At 43.2% G+C, this 18,674-nt stretch overlaps 1 protein-coding gene across 1 annotated transcript; it reads right to left on the bottom strand.

Annotated features, from left to right (window-relative positions):
• Nucleotides 1-117: 117 nt before the first annotated feature.
• LOC129823080 (caveolae-associated protein 4a-like) lies at nt 118-9,324 on the bottom strand. The gene is made up of 2 exons (XM_055881810.1): nt 8,609-9,324; nt 118-2,544 (listed from the first exon to the last, which is right to left on the bottom strand). Exons 1-2 carry the CDS (start codon nt 8,963-8,965, stop codon nt 1,987-1,989), a joined length of 915 nt encoding a protein of 304 aa, XP_055737785.1. The 5' UTR covers nt 8,966-9,324; the 3' UTR covers nt 118-1,986.
• Between the last annotated feature and the right edge of the window lie 9,350 nt (nt 9,325-18,674).

The following is an 18,674-nucleotide window of genomic DNA, read 5'->3' as shown; positions in this document are numbered from 1 at the left end:
GAGTACGATAATGACAATGTGTGTGTTTATCTCATTCCAAGTGATTTGTCAGAATTATACTCTATTGACGTACAAATGAATTGATTCATCAATAACAATATCATTTTGTGCAGCCAATTTACAATCATTTGCATTTTTATTAAACATATTTTCAAAGAATACCGGAAGATGGAAACAATGCAGTGGTCTTATAGAAAGGACTGTTTTTGAGTAACTCATCATCCCACCCTGGTGTTGTATCTGCTCAAGTGCTGTAGAAAAGATTGTTGTTTGATAGTCAACCTGTCATTCCTAACACCCGTATCCTAGACATCCACATAAATCAACCCCTCTATGACACGTGATGCTCTCAAAAAGCATTTCAATAGCATCATCTGGCATCATAGTAACAACTTTAGAACCTTTTTTTGGTCCCTCTTTATTTGAAGTGCATTTTATGAAGGCTTCATAAAGCCTTCATATAGGATTCATAAGAGCTACATAGATGCTTCACAAATCCTCATGCTCTATAAAGATTCATAATGTGTTATAACTGTGTAACAATCATCAATTTATTTGTTCACGTTTATTAATCTTTCATAGAGCATGAAATACGGTTACAGATTATTTGTGACCCATTTATGCCGTTCTAATGAAGACTTCATCAGATGCACTTCAAATAAAGCAGGGCCCATTTTTTAAATCATTTTGTAATAAAGCATAACATAGCAAACAAGGATGCCATTTCTTTATTTTTTGATTTTACAGTGCTATACTTTATGACGGGGTCATTGCAATTAACAAAGTGTGGTTGTCAAGTTGTTACAACACATTTATGGTAACTTAAAAAAGCTTTTGACTTCATGTAAAAAATGGCAACTATCTTGAGATATGTTGTGCTACAGCAAAACAGTTAGTCGAGTATTGCACCTATTATAGACCTTTTTAAACAGGAGAAAAGAACTGTGTTCATTAATATAGAAACAAAATCTACAATTAACAAGGTTATTGGACAATTGAATAAGATGATAACATGCACAATGTGTTACCTCTCCTTAGCAGCAGAGAGGCTTCATACATATTATATATTCCATGACATTCACTCTAGAGAATTACTCTCAACTTAAACTTAAAATAATATCTGTAAACATGCAAAATCACTCACTCTGTTGAAGCAAACAACTCTCAATAAAATGTCCTAGTAATGGCTTTATATAATAAACTACACTAGATGTGGAGCAGATGCATATATTTATGAATCTGCTTATGTCCATTTGGCCATTTGTATAACTAATATTTTTTTTTTACAATAAAAATGTAATATCCATAGATATTTGACATAATGCACATTAGTTTCTTCACCTACCAATTTGTCCATTCAATTATATATGCTATTTATATATGCTATTTATATATGCTTTACTCCTCAGACACCAGCTGATTGAGTTTTTATCTGCAAAAATTGCACAAGAAATTCTATTTAGACCAATTGAGACCAAATGCTCATCATTCTTCACTTACCTTTGCACAAAGACACTTTCCAGTCAAGTTAATGTTTTGTGTATGAAACATTAACCTTAATCAAACCATACCAAATTCCATTTCAACTTCCATCACTTCAATAGTTTAGCCTTAACATCCCATATTCAGCCTTTCAACATGCAAATTAAAGACAATTGAATGTCTTATGTATTATAATATGTTCTAAGTCTGTAGAAAATGTCCAATCGCACAAATTTGCTGTAATTCTTGTCAGTTTATTTGTTTTGCATGCTTGTGTTAAATGTAAGAAAAAATGACAAAAAAGATAGAAGTATATCTATATAAATCATTGAATTTCCAAAACAAAGACGACTTCAAAATGTTGTGTGGATTATATAACCTCATTGTGTTGAAACCCTAACTGCCGTGTTTATGGGACTATCGTTCACAGGACAATCCTTCAAAAAGAAAAAAATATGAAAAGAAAAACACACGTTGTTGTTTTCCATTTCATTGAACGCTGGTTTAGGAGAGCTGTTTAATATCATGCATTGGCACCTCCTCCTCTACGCCATCCTCAGCGAGCTTAGGGCTGATGGATTTGTTGCCCTTGGGGGGCGGGACGGGTGTGGCGTCCTCGGTGACCCCCACAGCTCCCTCCTGGCCCTCCGCCACAGTCCTCTCCTTCTTTAGTTTGGCTGGCACATGGCTGGCAATGGATTCCTTGAGCCGCGAGCCGGACTGCTTGAGCCTCTCCCCAGACTGGCGGATCTTCTGCCGACGCTCGGTTGATACGATGCGCTCACCCATCTGGCCAACCTTGCTGCTCATGTTCTCTTTCGTCTTTGTCATGTTCACGCGAGAGAAGGTGGACTTGAAGCTCTCCATGCGGGTTAGGCCTGATTTCTTTATCTTAGCGGCCGTGGACGAGGCTTCCTCCACCACCATGTACTCATCATCAGACTCAGGGGGGAGCTCAAAGTGGTCTGGCTCCACTTCGGCCACAGACGGTTTGGGCTCTTTGGGATCCTTGGTTTCTTTGGGTTCCTTTCCGGCTGACACAGCTGACACCTCACTGTCCCCCTGTAATGAGAACAGAAACCAGATCAAGTGTCATAAAACGAACTCAAAAGAATCAAATGGATTTACAAAAGCACTTGTGAGTCTGCCTGCTAGAACACATCTGTAATATCAAGTGGTAGCATTTGATCAGGTCTGAATAATGTCTGAGCACTGACAGAAGCATTGCAATAGTATTGAGCTGTAACACTTAGAAAATAAAGACCTCAAATAAAAGTCTGGATAGATGTTTGGAGGAGAATGGCAGCCATAATATTTCTGTCTGTGTCTTATTTGTATGATCTAAATCATGTTAAATAAAGTATCTCACGCCTTGACAATCCTGAGAAGGAGAGACCAATTGTTTTCGCTTAATGCCGCGGTTGCCATAACCCAGTTAAGACATTAGTTAATGGGTTAATGTTTCGTGTTTGAAATAAGAGCAGCCATTATGAAGACATTGCCAAGAATCATAAATCATTCTATTTTATGAATGACCAAAGAGTGCAGCTACAGTGCCCTCAGAAAGTATTCATACCCCTTGACTTATTCCACATTTTGTTGGGTTACAGCCTGAATTCAAAATGGATTCAATATTTATTTTTTCACCCATCCACACACAATACTCCATAATGACAAAGTGAAAACATGTTTTTAGAAATGGGTTTTTGGAAAGTCCTACAGAAGGACTTTGTAAAGTTGAAAATTAAATACAGAAATACATAATTTACATAAGAATTCACACCCCTGAGTCAATATATGTTGTTGATTATTGCTAGACAACCATTTTCAAGTCTTGCCATACATTTTTAAGCAGATTTAAGTCAAAACTGTAACTCGGCCATTCTTGGTAAGCAATTCCAGTGTAGATTTGGCCTTGTGTTTTAGGTTATTGTCCTGAAAAGTGAATTAACCTCCCAGTGTCTGGTAGAAAGCAGACTGAATTAGGTTTTCCTCCTGGATTTTGCCTGTGCTTTCTGTTTCTTTTTTATCCTGAAAAACTCCTGAGTACAAGCATACCATAACATGATGCTGCCACCACTATGCTTGGAAATATGGAGAGTGGTACCCAAATCTATTGGATTTGCCCCAAACACAACACTTTGTATTCAGGACAAAAAGTTAATTGCTTTGCCACATTTTTAGCAGTATTACTTTAGTGTCTTTTTGCAAGCAGGATGCATGTTTTATAATATTGTTATTTACAGGCTTCCTTCTTTTCACTCTGTCAATTAGATTAGTATTGTGAAGTAACTACAATGTTGTTGATCCATCCTCAGTTTTCTCCTATAACAGCCATTAAACTCTGTAACAGTTTTAAAATCACTGTTGGCCTCATGGTGAAATCCATGAGTGGTTTCCTTCCTGTCCAGAAGGACGCCTGTATCTTTGTAGCGACTGGGTGTGTTATACATAATCCAAATTGTAATTAATAACTTGATCATACTCAAAGGGATATTCAGTGTCTGCTGTAAGGTGCCCTTCTTTGCGTGGCATTGGAAAACCTCTTTGGTTTTTGTGGTTGAATCTGTGTTTGAAATTCACTGCTCGACTGAGGGACCTTACAAATAATTGTATGTGTGAAGTACAGAGATGAGGTAGTCATTCAAAAATCATGTTAAACACCATTATTGCGCACAGAGTGAATCCATGCAACTTATTATGTGACTTGTTAGGCAAATCTTTACTCCTGAACTGATTTAGGCTTGCCATAATGAAGGGGTTGAATACTTATTGACTCAAGACATTTCAGCTTTTCACTTTAATACATTTGTAAACATTTAGAAAAACAAAATTCCTTTTTAACGTGATGGGGTATTGTGTGTAGGCCGGTGATTTAAAAAAAATCTTAATTTAGTTTAAATTCAAGCTGTAACACAACAAAATGTGTGTCACGGTCCTGACCTGTTTTCTGTTAGTTTGTGTATGTGTTAGCTGGTCAGGACGTGAGTTTGGGTGGGCAGTCTATGTTTTCTGTTTCTATGTTGGTTTAAGGGTGACCTGATATGGCTCTCAATTAGAGGCAGGTGGTTTTCATTTCCTCTGATTGAGAGCCATATTAAGGTAGGTGTTTTCACACTGTTTGTTTGTGGGTGGTTGTCTCCTGTGTCAGTATGTATGTTCGTGCCACACGGGACTGTAGCGTTTGTTTGTAGTTCGTGTCCAGGTCTGTTTTCATCGTTTATTTGTTTTGTAGTTGATTCAAGTATAGTTCGTTTTCTGGCTACATCGTGTTTGTTGTTTTGTCGTGTCTTAAATAAATCATGTCATCATACCTCGCTGCACATTGGTCTTCAGATCCCTCTCTCCTCTCCTCGTCTGAGGAGGAGGAGGATTTAGAGTATCGTTACAGAACCACCCACCAAATTACCAGAACCAAGCAGCGGGGAAGAGGACAGCAACCGCAGAAATCCCAGGACTTGTGGACTTGGGAGGAAGAGTTGAACGGAGAAGGACCCTGGGCACAGGCTGGGGAGTATCGCCGCCCCAAAGCTGAGCTGGAGGAAGCGAAAGCTGAGCGGCGGCGATATGAGGAGGCAGCACGACAGCGGGACAGGTACGAGAGGCAACCCCAGAATTTTTTTGGTGGGGGGCTAGAGAGGAGTGTGGCTAAGCCAGGTAGCAGACCTGAGCACACTCCTCGGGCTTATTATAAGCAACTCGTCACTGGTCAGGCACCGTGTTATGCGGTTAAGCGCACGGTGTCGCCAGTGCGTGCCCATAGCCTGGTGCGCTATAGGGCAGCCCCCCGTAAGTGTCAAGTGAGTGTGGGCATCCAGCCGGGGCGTATTGTGCCTGCTCAGCGCGTCTGGTCTCCGGTACGCAGTTTCGGTCCAGGGTATCCTGCGCCGGCTCTGCGTGCTGTGTCTCCGGGCGCTGGGAGGGTGCAGTGCGTCCTATGCCTACGCTCCGCTCTTACCGGGCAAATGTGGGAGTGGAGCCTAAGGGAGAAGTGCGCGTAGTAGGCACTAGATCTCCAGTGCTCATCCACAGCCCGGTTCAACCTGTGCCTGCAATCTGGAGGGTACGGGCTGGAGTAGTATGCCAGCCTGGGGGAGTGGTGCCAAGGCTGCGCACCAGAGCTCCAGTGCTCCCCCACAGCCCGGTCCTTCAGGTGCCTTTTAACATCAAGCCTCCTGTAGGTCTCTCCAGCCTGGTGGGTCCTGTGGCAGCCCCACGCACCAGGCTGTCTCTCCGTCTCCTCCCTACAGGTGTGCCCGTCTGCCCAGCGGCGCCTGAACTGCCCGTCTGCCCAGCGGCGCCTGAACTGCCCGTCTGCCCAGCGGCGCCTGAACTGCCCGTCTGCCCAGCGGCGCCTGAACTGCCCGTCTGCCCAGCGGCGCCTGAACTGCCCGTCTGCCCAGCGGCGCCTGAACTGCCCGTCTGCCCAGCGGCGCCTGAACTGCCCGTCTGCCATGAGCCTGCAAAGCTGCCCGTCTGCCATGAGCCTGCAAAGCCGTCCGCCAGACCGGATCAGCCAGAGCCGTCCGCCAGACCGGATCAGCCAGAGCCGTCCGCCAGACCGGATCAGCCAGAGCCGTCCGCCAGACCGGATCAGCCAGAGCCTTCCGCCAGACCGGATCAGCCAGAGCCTTCCGCCAGACCGGATCAGCCAGAGCCTTCCGCCAGACCGGATCAGCCAGAGCCTTCCGCCAGACCGGATCAGCCAGAGCCTTCCGCCAGACCGGATCAGCCAGAGCCTTCCGCCAGACCGGATCAGCCTTCAGAGCCGTCCAGCCAGGACCAGCCTTCAGAGCCGTCCAGCCAGGACCAGCCAGAGCCGTCATCCAGCCAGGATCCGCCAGCCAGCCAGGATCCGCCAGCCAGTCCGGTGTTGTCCCTCAGTCCGGAGCTGCCGTCCCTCAGTCCGGGGCGGTCCCTAAATCCAGCGGGACCCATGTCTAGGGTTCCCAGTCCAAGGTCGGTGGCGAGGGTCGCCACCTTGAGGAAGACACAGAAGCGGGGATTTATTATGGTGGGATTGGGACAGCGTCCGGAGCCGGAGCCACCACCGTGGTCAGATGCCCACCCAGACCCTCCCCTAGACTTTTGGTGGTGCGTTCGGAGTACGCACCTTGAGGGGGGGGTTATGTCACGGTCCTGACCTGTTTTCTGTTAGTTTGTGTATGTGTTAGCTGGTCAGGACGTGAGTTTGGGTGGGCAGTCTATGTTTTCTGTTTCTATGTTGGTTTAAGGGTGACCTGATATGGCTCTCAATTAGAGGCAGGTGGTTTTCATTTCCTCTGATTGAGAGCCATATTAAGGTAGGTGTTTTCACACTGTTTGTTTGTGGGTGGTTGTCTCCTGTGTCAGTATGTATGTTCGTGCCACACGGGACTGTAGCGTTTGTTTGTAGTTCGTGTCCAGGTCTGTTTTCATCGTTTATTTGTTTTGTAGTTGATTCAAGTATAGTTCGTTTTCTGGCTACATCGTGTTTGTTGTTTTGTCGTGTCTTAAATAAATCATGTCATCATACCTCGCTGCACATTGGTCTTCAGATCCCTCTCTCCTCTCCTCGTCTGAGGAGGAGGAGGATTTAGAGTATCGTTACAATGTGGAATAAGTCAAGGGGTGAGAATACTTTCTGTAAAAAATAAATAAATGAGTCTAGCTAATTATGCATGTAATTCGCATGCAAATACATGCGTATATTGTTCTCACTGAATAAATTTGGGAGTTTAAAGGTGAACTGGGGACTATTAATAATACTCACACTGGCTGATATAGCTCAGCTATAGGCGGTAGAAAGCTAAACATATCACATCATAGCTTTTGCAACTTTTTACAGTGTGTAAGTAGCTTTAAGCAAGCTGTATCCGTTTCAAAGAGCAGCTTTATCAGTCAGGTAACTTGATGTCTAATATAATACAACAAATAAGTAAAAAAAATATACAAATGATTGGTTAAAAGTATCATGCTAAATCCTTACAAGTATTCAAGTTCCATTTATGGTTGACGAAGTTTGCTTGCAGAGCCTAATTCAGAGTTGCAGGGCTGTTCCAATATAGCTACGATATAATCACTATTAATGTACTGTATCATTTATATGCGTCTTGCATATTATGTGAAACCTGATGGTATCACCTTATTTTGCAGTCCCCTAGTAACCTGGTATTTGACTTAAAACCACAGGGTAACAGCTTACATATTTATTGCTACCAAGAACCATTGTCACCAAACTAGATACATGTTTTGAAGTAACTATTCGAAATTTCAATTTTTTTGTAACTTCACATAAAAAACACAGATAAATACCAGTAGTAATATTAAATAAATCGTGACATTTTCTATAAGGTCTTTTAGTACCAAGTGGTGTTAAAATGTTAGACAATTGATCCAGTCATCTTAGGTAGCTTTAATTACAGCATGACATTCCTTTTTCATAGAAGGGAGAGTATGAATTGAATCAGTTCATTTGATGCTGACTTCAAAGCATGTGCTTGATTCAACATTAGTATGTGACCCATGCCAAACTACATATTTTTCAGTGATTATGCGGCTGCCAGTGAATCCAGTTTGTCTATGGAAAAAGCATGTTGTTCTTTATATTATTTGACCTTCCCCTCTTATTAAAAAAAAATGGCTGCCAAAATCCACTACACCCCCATCCCTGGCTGCTTCATCCAAATCGTATCGTCATTGGCTATTTGCCACATAGTTTCTTGTTCTTGAGTGCAGCATCTAACCTTTCAGTAGACTGCAGTATATCTTGCGTGCTGTCAAGGCAACTTAGACCCTGAAAAACTCTGGTCAATGGTGGGCTTGCAGCTGTTAACTTTGAAGGCCAAAGTAAAATTAAGCCGGTACCATTCTGTCATCTAAAAATAGTCCATGCGTTGAATTCACTATAACACCCTCAATTTTATCAGATGCTTTCACCCCTCCTGTCTGTTATTTCTGTCGGCAAAATCTTAACTAAAATCCACAAGTTTTTAACAATTTACCACATCCTTCTACAACTATTGAGAGAATGATCCTCAAATAACCGATAATGAAGCCAGTTAGTGGATAAAGATGATAATGATTACCACCACTTGCTTCTCACACCATGCTTTTTGCACCAATGAAATTGGCTGGATGGGATTACCTGGTAGATAACAACCCGGAACTTGTTCTTGGCCAACAGTTCCTCCTGGGTGGTTTCCACCTTCTTGACGCGGATGTTCTGATTCTCTACCCGTACACGGACATCCTTGATGTGGCAGCTGACCTTGCGCGTCTTCTCCAGCAGCTTGTCCACTGTGCTGCTGGTGGCGGCATGGTTTACCGTCAGCTTCACCACGTCCTCCTGGATGGTCTTGACACTGTTCTCCAGCTCGAGCTGCCTCTCCTCCATACGCGTCTGGCACATCTGCACATTGTCGATGATGCCCGCCACACGCTCCAATAGCGCCATGATGGTCGCAGCATCATCCCCCACAGCCAGACCTAGTTTATCAGCCATGGTTGGTGTCTTCAACCACCGCGTCTCGGATCCAAAGGGAAAAGGTTGAGGTTAGAAATCCTATTTTTTCTTAGTGGTCAGTAGAAACCACAGAAAGGGTAACCAGGCCTCTAGGTAGCTTCAACCTGAGACTTGTCAGACCAGCAGGTGTTGGGTAGGGTTGGGTTGCTGGATCATTGGGCCATGGAGGGCAGCAGACACCTTGGCCAAAGAGACTCACCCTGCAACTGGTGCCTCACCCAGATCCAATGCACAAGAACATGGAGGCTCCACCTCTCTAGGGTGTGGGCAGCTCAGATACGAGAGGGCCGACACCGTCAGGCAGGGCTCAGAGTGAGAGAGTGACAGAGCGAGACATGGGGCCGACTTGTCATGCGTTCACCCCAGCTAAAAATACTGAGCGTAAAGTGACTCCTCTACATTTTTTGAAGATGTGTGGCTGGGATCATGGAAACCCCCTGTTCATTCTACTTTCATCTTCTCTAAGCGAGTTATAATTTTTCTGTTGCACCATTGGACAAAAATATACAAGCTACTGCTCTGAACGCCTACAGCACAATCAGGAACATGTCTTTAATTGGAAAAACCTCTCAATGGAGCTACCATTAAATACAGTAGACTTTTTATGCTAAGGTACACTAAGGTACATAACTGTTGCCCCAGTTAACATTGGTATCCAGAGGTCTATGCTGTCCCCTGGGCAGACCCCTCTGAGATCTATGCTTACCCCCCAGCAGACCAATTAGATCAGGGGTTGGGCATGCGTTCCAAGAAGTATGCTAGTATGGATGTTGGAACGTAGCCCAGGGCTCATGCACACTATGGGAGTGACATCACATGTGTGACCTTGTGGTACTGGATACAGACATAAAACATGAATCCAGCAAGATTACAGGCCTAAGAGTTCAATAATTGCTTATTCCCTTGTGTAATGTGTTTTGTATCTCTGTACTGCCTTTTATTATTAGAATGCATTCCAAGGGTATCTTTGGTTTGTAATTTGGTTTAAGAAGAGATACATAATTTTGTCTCTGCATCACTAAAGTGAATTTCTCTGATGAGGTGCTAAGCTCTTCTTCTACCCTTCTTTATTTTTAGGCCAGTCCGAGGGGACTTCCATGATTTGAGTATCTCAGTATAGCATTGGTAATATAACTCAAGTTAATCATCGTAAGATTATTATTGGTGCAAAGAATTTGACTCAATTCAGCTTGTCAGTAGTCAGAATCATCAGTAGGAAATGAGGTAAACTAATCAGTTACTTATTGATACATTAAGTTAGAAAAGGTGCTGGCAGGTAGCTTAGCAGTTAAGAGCGTTTGGCCAGTAACTGAAAGACTGCTGGTTCGAATCCCTCTGCCAGCAAGGTGAAAAATCTGTCAATGTGCCCCTTGAGCAAGGCACTTAACCCTAATTGCTCCTGTCAGTTACTCTGGATGATCTGCTAAATGACTAAAATGCTGGGAAATCAACAGATTCTAAGAAGTTGTGGATCCCTGCTGTAGATTGTGACTTTTTCTCTGCACACTGATTGGATATTGCAAACAATCAGTCACCTGAAATAGGATCGATATCTATTTCATGTGATACATTACAACTGAGTTGCAAGCAGATTGCAGGCAATTGTTGAGAGTGACACACCGAACGTGCAACCCAGGTGCAACTTTGTTTAATTAAACAAAGGATGTGTGTCGAATGAGTTTTCCTTCATTTAAATAGGTACATTGATTGAGAACGCATTCTCATTTACAACAACGGGATACGGCAGGGCAGAAGTGAACATTATCACTATTTATTTTCCAAAATACCGAAAGGTCGGGCTGGCTGAGTAGGCCCCCATAACTTAGCAACCTGTGCAAGGCATTCCTTCCATACAGGGAGGGGCTAGGCACCTTCATGGGGACTGGGTAGTGGGAAGGGGGCTGTCCAACTCCTAAAATGATGCCACCAGCTGCTGTCTATAATTAAACACTGGGTATATCTATAATTGCCCCGTCATAGCGGAGAGCAGGCTTACTTCATCCATATGAAATCTTCATCCATACGAAAGTTACTCACTCACTCACTCACTCACTCACTCACATAACCCAGTGTATATAATATCCCCAAATACCATCATCCATCTCATCTCATATCCTCGTGTTGTGCTCCTCCCAAGATCTCTTAAACGAAAGATTACACACCCGTTTTAAGCTAACACGGTTTTGAACTCCTCACATACTACGATAGGAACAGAGTCCTTGAAGGATTGGCTAATCCTGCCAAGTATCTGTAAATGTAATGTATGCCGAGAAGTGTGTCTGCTGTTAGCATGACTATCAGAGATACTTTTGTACCCATCAGCTTCGGACTTATCAGCTTCATACCAGTGAGCTTCGTACCAATCAGCTTTGTGACCATCAGCTTCGTACCCATCAGCTTCGTACCCATCCGTGTTGATTCCAAAAAATGATGCGTTGATTATATGAAAGGGTAATACACTTAACTTAATACTGTATATAACATAAATAATTATATTCGTTAAGTTCAATTTTTTTTATATACAACTGTCATTTAAAAATCTCTTAGATTTGAACATTGTCACCTTTTAAAAGTCACCCTAATCCTATTCATTAACATGGAATGTTTAGAGATATGTTGACAGTTATGGTCCAAGAGAGATACAGTGCCTTTGGAAAATATTCAAATCAAGTTTTATTAATCACATGCGCCGAATACAACAGGTGTAGGTAGACCTTATAGTGAAAGGCTTACTTACGAGCCCCTAACCGACAGTGCAGGTTCAAAAAATACAGATAAGAAATAAAAGTAACAAGTAATTAAAGAGGAGCAGCAAAAAATAACAACATATGCAGGGGGGTGCCGGTACAGAGTCAATGTGCGGGGGCACCGGTTAGTTGAGGTATTATGTACATGTAGGTAGAGTTAATTAAAGTGACTATGCATAAATGACAATAGAAAGTGGCAGTGGTGTGGAGAAGGCAGGGGGGGGGGGAAATGTGAATAGTCTGGGTAGCCATTTGACTGGATGTCCAGGAGTCTTATGGCTTGGGGTAGAAGCTGTTTAGAAGCCTCTTGGACCTAGACTTGGCGCTCCGGTACTGCTTGCCGTGTGGTAGCAGAGAGAACAGTCTATGACTAGGGTGGCTGGAGTCTTTGACAATTTTCAGGGCCTTCCTCTGACACCGCCTGGTATAGAGGTCCTGGATGGTAGGAAGCTTGGCCCAAGTCATGTACTAGGCCGTACGCACTACTCTCTGTAGTGCCTTGCGGTCGGAGGCAGAGCAGTTGCCATACCAGGTAGTGATGCAACCAGTCAGGATGCTCTTGATGGTGCAGCTGTAGAACCTTTTGAGGATCTGAGGACCCATGCCAAATATTTTCAGTCTCCTGAGGGGGAATAGGTTTTGTCGTGCCCGCTTCACGACTGTCATGGTGTGCTTGGACCATGTTAATTTGTTGGTGATGTGGACACCAAGGAACTTGAAGCTCTCAACCTGCTCCACTGCAGCCCCGTTGATGAGAATGGGGGTGTGCTCGGTCCTCTTTTTCCAGTAGTCCACAATCATCTCCTTTGTTTTGATCACGTTGAGGGAGAGGTTGTTGTCCTGGCACCACACTGCCAGGTCTCTGACCTACTCCCTATAGGCTGTCTCATTGTTGTCGGTGATCAGACCTACCACTTTTGTGTCATCAGCAAATTTAATGATGGTGTTGGAGTCGTTCCTGGCCGTGCAGTCATGAGTGAACAGGGAGTACATGAGGGGGCTAAGCACGCACCCCTGAGGGGCCCCTGTGTTGAGGATCAGTGTGGCGGATGTGTTGTTACCAACCCTTACCACTTGGGGGTGGCCCGTCAGGAAGTCCAGAACCCAATTGCAGAGGGAGGTGTTTAGTCCCAGGGTCCTTAGCTTAGTGATGAGCTTTGAGGGTACTATGGTTTTGAACGCTGAGCTGTAGTCAATGAATAGCATTCTCACATAGGTGTTCCTTCTGCCCAGGTGGGAAAGGGCAGTGTGGAGTGTAATAGAGACTGCATCATCTGTGGATCTGTTGGGGCGGTATACAAATTGGAGTGAGTCTAGGATTTCTGGGATGATGGTGTTGATGTGAGCCATCCCCAGCGTTTCAAAGCACTTCATGGCTACAGACTTGAGTGCTATGGGTCGGTAGTCATTTAGGCAGGTTACCTTAGTGTTCTTGGGCACAGGCACTATGGTGGTCTGCTTAAACCATGTTGGTATTACAGACTAGGATAGGGAGAGGTTGAAAATGTGAGTGAAGACACTTGTTAGTTGGTCAGCGTATGCTCGCAGTACACGTCCTGGTAATCTGTCTGGCCCTGCGGCCTTGTGAATGTTTACCTCTCTAAAGGTCTTACTCATATCGGCTGTGGAGAGCGCAATCACACAGTCGTCCAGAACAGCTGGGGCTCTCATGCATGTCTCAGTATGATTTGTCTCGAAGCGAGCATAGAAGTAGTTTAGCTCGTCCGGTAGGCTTGTGTCATTGGGCAACTCTTGGCTGTGCTTCCCTTTGTAGTCTGTAATGGTTTGCAGGACCTGCCACATCCGAAGAGCGTCAGAGTCGTTGTAGTAAGACTCGATCTTAGTCTTGTATTGACGCTTTGCCTGTTTGATGGTTTGTCGGAAGGCATAGCGGGATTTCTTTAAAGCTTCCAGGTTAGAGTCCCACTCCTTGAAAGCGGCAGCTCTAGCCTTTAGCTCAGTGCGGATGCTGCCTGTAATCCATGGTTTCTGGGGTATGTACTTACGGTCACTGTGGGGACGACGTCATAGATGCACTTATTGATGAATCCAATGACAGATGTGGTGTACTCCTCAATGCCATTGGAGGAATCCCAGAAAATATTCCAGTCTGTGCTAGAAAAAACAGTCCTGTAGCTTAGCATCTGCTTCATCTGACCACTTTTTATTGATCTAGTCACTGGTGCTTCCTGCTTTAAGTTTTGCTTGTAAGCAGGAATCAGGAGGATAGAATGATGGTCAGATTTGCCAAATGGAGGGCGAGGGAGAGCTTTGTATGCGTCTCTGTGTGTGGAGGTCCAGAGTTCTTTTTCCTCTGGTTGCACATTTAAGGTAAATGAGGTAAAACTGATTTAAGTTTCCTTGCATTAAAGTCCCCGGCTACTAGGAGCGTTTGGGTGAGCGTTTTCTTGTTTGCTTGTGGCAGAATACACCTCATTCAATGCTATATTGGTGCCATCCTCTGACTGTGGTGGTATGTGAACAGCTACAAAGAATATGGTTGTGAACTCTCTCGGTAGGTAATGTGGTCTGCAGCTTATCATGAGAAACTCTACCTCAGGCGAGCAATGGCTTGAAACTTCCTTAGATATCGTGCACCAGCTGTTGTTTACAAAAATACATAGACCTCCGCCCCTTGTCTCACCAAACGCCGCTGTTCTATCCTGCCGGTACATTGTATAACCAGCCAGCTGTCTGTTGATATTGTTGTCCTTCAGTCACGACTCCGTGAAGCATAAGATGTTACAGTTTTTAATGTCCCGTTGGTAGTTTAATCTTCCCAATAACTCGTCCATTTTATTGTCCAAAGATTGCATGTTTGCGAGCAGAATTGAGGGGAGTGGGGGTTTATTCGATCGCCGCCTACTCCTCAGAAGGAAGCCCGCACTTCGGGCCTCTCTTTCTCCGCCTCCTCTTCACGCAAATCACTGGGGTCGGGGCCTGTTTCTGAGGGAGCCGTATATCCTCTGCCTCGGGCTCGTCAGAGTCGTGAAAGAAGAAAAATTATTCTGCTAGTCCGTGGTGAGTATTCGCAGTCCTGATGTCTAGAAGTTATTTTTGGTCATAAGAGATGGTAGCGGCAACATTATTTACAAAAATAGTAAAAAAATAAGTTACAACCAACGCAGATAAACAAACATAAAAACACAATCGGTAGGGGGTACGTAAAACGTCTGCCTTCTGCTCCGGTGTCATTTTACTACCCCTTGTCAGACCCCTTGTCTTTTTCCACATTTTGTTATGTTTCAGCCTTATTCTAAAATGGATTTAAAAATAAGAATCCTCAGCAATCTATACACAATACCGCATAATGACAAAATTAAAACAGGTGTTAAGACATTTTTGCTATTTAAAAAAAAACATAAATACCTTACTTACATAAGTATTCAGACCCTTTGTTATGAGACTCGAAATTGAGCTCAGATGCCCCCTGTTTCCATTGATTGTCCTTGAGCTGTTTCTACACCTTTATTAGAGTCCACCTGTGGTAAATTCAATTGATTGAGCATGATTTGGAAAGGCACACACCTGTCTATCTAAGGTCCCAGAGTTGACAGTGAATGTCAGAGCAAAAAACAAGCCATGAGGTCAAAGGAATTGTCCATAGAGGTCTGAGACAGGATTGTGTCGAGGCACAGAACCTGGGGAAGGGTACCAAAAAATGCCTGCAGCATTGAAGGTCTCCAAGAACACAGTGGCCTCCATCATTCTTGAATGGAAGAAGTTTGAAACCACCAAGACTCTTCCTAGAGCTGGCCGCCCGGCCAAACTGAGCAATCGGGGGAGAAGGGCCTTGATCAGGGAGGTGACCAAGAACCGGATGTTCACTCTGACAGAGCTCTATAGTTCCTCTGTGGAGATGGGAGAATGTTCCATAAGGACAAGCATCTCTGCAGCACTCCACCAATCAGACCTTAATGTTAGTGGTCAGATGGAAGCCACTCCTCAGTAAAAGGCACATGACAGCCCACTTGGAGTTTGCCAAAAGGCACCTAAAGACTATCAGACCATGAGAAACAAGATTCTCTGGTCTGATGAAATCAAGATTGAACTCTTTGGCCTGAACGCCAAGCATCACTTCTGGAGGACACCTGGCACCATACCTACCGTGAAGCATGGTGGTGGCAGCATCATGCTGTGGGGATGTTTTTCTGAAGGCAGGGACATGGAGATTAGTCAGGAGAGATTCTTGATGAAAACCTGCTCCAGACTGCTCAGGATCTCACACTGGGGCGAAGGTTCAACTTCCAACAGGACAACGACCCTAAGCACACACCCAAGACAACACAGGATTGGCTTCGGGATAAGTCTCTGAATGTCCTTGAGTGGCCTAGCCAGAGCCCGGACTTGAACCTGATCAAAATTCTCTGGAGAGACCTGAAAATAGCTGTGCAGCAACGCTCCCCATCCAATCTGACAGAGCATGAGAGGATCTGCAGAGAAGAATGTGAGAAACTTCCCGAATACAGGTATGCCAAGCTTTTAGCATCATACCCAAGAAGAATCGAGTCTGTATCGCTGCCAAAGGTGCGTCTACAAAGTATTGAGCAAATGAACTGAATACTTATGTAAATGTGATATATTCGTTTTTAGATTTAATAAATTAGCAAAAATTTATAAAATCCTGGTTTTACTTTGTCTTTATGGGGTTTTGTGGGTAGATTGATGAGACGGAAAAATACAATTTAATAAATTTTAGAATAAGGCTGTAATGTAACAAAATATGGAAAAGGTCAAGGGGTCTGAATACTTTCGGAAGGCACTGTATGACAGAGACACTGTACAATAAGTGGCTTTGTCTACCTCTGCTGGGTTCTTGTGTTTACTGTGGTTCTAATGTTGAGGTCACAAATGTTATGGCTTTTTACAATACCAAGTAACCAGTGTTGGGGAGTAGTGAACTACATGTAGTTCAACTAGTAATTTAACTACATTTTGCAGTAGCTTGAGGGTAGTTTAACTCAATTAAAATCTTGGTAGTGGTTTCAGTAGTTAATTACTTATTTTGCGGTGTAGCTATCTACTGGAACTACATATTTTCTTTTGCAAAAAATAAAATAGAAATGGGTTAAGTAGACTAGAATTTCCCTTAATTCTCAGCAGCCGACCTGCCGAATCACAGTTTCAGCAGCAGACCTGCCGAATCAGTTTCAGCAGCAGACCTGCCAAATCAGTTTCAGCAGCAGACCTGCCGAATCAGTTTCAGCAGCAGACCTGCCGAATTCTTACTTGAATCATAGTTTTGGTATTTAATAGGTGAAATGGGCAAAAAAAACTGCAGAGTGATCTGTTATTGCAATTTGCAGTCTATGACATTTCAGATTTCGATGTGATAATTTATCACATAGTAGTTTGGATGTAGTGAACTACTTTTTCAAAGTAAAGTTAGTTAAGTCAACTATGTTGAGCTTTAGGCTAGCTTAACTTCTTCCAGTGTGAAGTCATTGGTAGCTTGGTAAACTATATGTTTCTTAAGGGGAGCTTTAGGCTAGCCTGTCTAGCCCCGGGGTTCCGCTAGAAAACAAAATAATAATTACAGGATAAGCTATTTCTCATATATCTCAGATAGGACCCTTGGATCTTTCTTACTTTTTAACTCCACATTGTTGGGAAAGGGCTTGTAAGTAAGCACTCCCACATTCCACTGAATATTTTTGAGAAATATTTAACTTTCACACATTAACAAGTCCAATACAGCAAATGAAAGATAAACATCTTGTGAATCCAGTCAACATGTCCGATTTTTAAAATGTTTTACAGCGAAAACACCACGCATATTTATGTTAGCTCACCACCAAATACAAAAAAGCACAGACATTTTTCACAGCACAGGTAGCATGCACAAAACCAACCAAACTAACCAAGAACCAACCAAACTCGGGAACAATCGTTGTTTGGTTTTAGAATGGCATTTTTCCCTCTCGAATGAGCAAGCAAAACTATCCAAGTGGCGCTAGGCTCTCCTTCGTCACCAAACGCAAAGAACGCAACACGTCTAAACTCCCGAAAAATTTCAATAATCTAATAAAACTATATTGAAAAAACATACTTTACGATGATATCTTCACATTTATCAAATAAAATCAAAGCCGGAGATATAAGACGTCTATAACGATTGCTTTTCAGAAGCCAATACTGGTGACCTTTATGTGCTTCCTGAACAAACGAATTCTGGGGTCATGTCATTCCAAGCTGTCTCTTTTGACCATAGAAAGAGATTGAGACCCCATTTCAACTCTCACAGCCTATTGACATCTAGTGGAAGGCGTATGAAGTGCATGTATAGTCATAAATCTCAAGCAAAATGATAGGGAGGGCCTGGAACAGAGCCTCGATTTGAGATTTTTCATTTTCTGACAGGAAGTTTGCTGCAAAATGAGTTCTGTTTTACTCACAGATATAATTCAAACGGTTTTAGAAACTTGAGTGTGTTTTCTATCCAATAGTAATACTAATATGCATATTGTACGAGCAAGAATAGAGTACGAGGCCGTTTAAATTGGGCACGATTTTCCCCCAAAGTGTAAATAGCGCCCTCTATCCTCAACAGGCTAGCTTAACTTCTTCCAGTGTAAAGTCATTGGTAGCTTGGTAAACAATATTTTTCTTACGGGGAGCTTTAGGCTAGCTTAACTTCTTCCAGTGTGAAGTCATTGGTAGCTTGGTAAACTATATTTTCAGAGTAGCTTACCCAGCACTGCAAGTAACCCAATAACCAGTGTAGTTCTCAGAATCAGAATAACATTGTGTGTATTATGTAATATGCACATATGTAATAATATTGTGTTATGTACTGTATCTGAAAAATGAGTTGGGTTTGACATTAACCCATTATTACTGTAACAATATTACAATCTCACAATAACATTACATGAATATAACTACAGACTTATTCTGGTTCTGTAATTGAACTATTTGTACTCATATGAAGACAACATGAG

Source organism: Salvelinus fontinalis, chromosome 25 (assembly GCF_029448725.1).
Source record: "Salvelinus fontinalis isolate EN_2023a chromosome 25, ASM2944872v1, whole genome shotgun sequence".
NCBI lineage: Eukaryota > Metazoa > Chordata > Actinopteri > Salmoniformes > Salmonidae > Salvelinus > Salvelinus fontinalis.
The sequence above is the reverse complement of the archived record's forward strand: the minus strand, read 5'-3'. Positions and strand labels throughout refer to the sequence as shown.

What these genes read in the sequence shown, in the direction of transcription:
- LOC129823080 (XM_055881810.1), bottom strand. Translation starts at nt 8,965, where the DNA reads ATGGCTGATAAACTAGGTCTGGCTGTGGGGGATGATGCTGCGACCATC. An exon ending in TCCGGGTTGTTATCTACCAG is followed by an intron (nt 2,545 to 8,608) that starts GTAATCCCATCC and finishes TTCTCATTACAG; the next exon opens with GGGGACAGTGAGGTGTCAGC.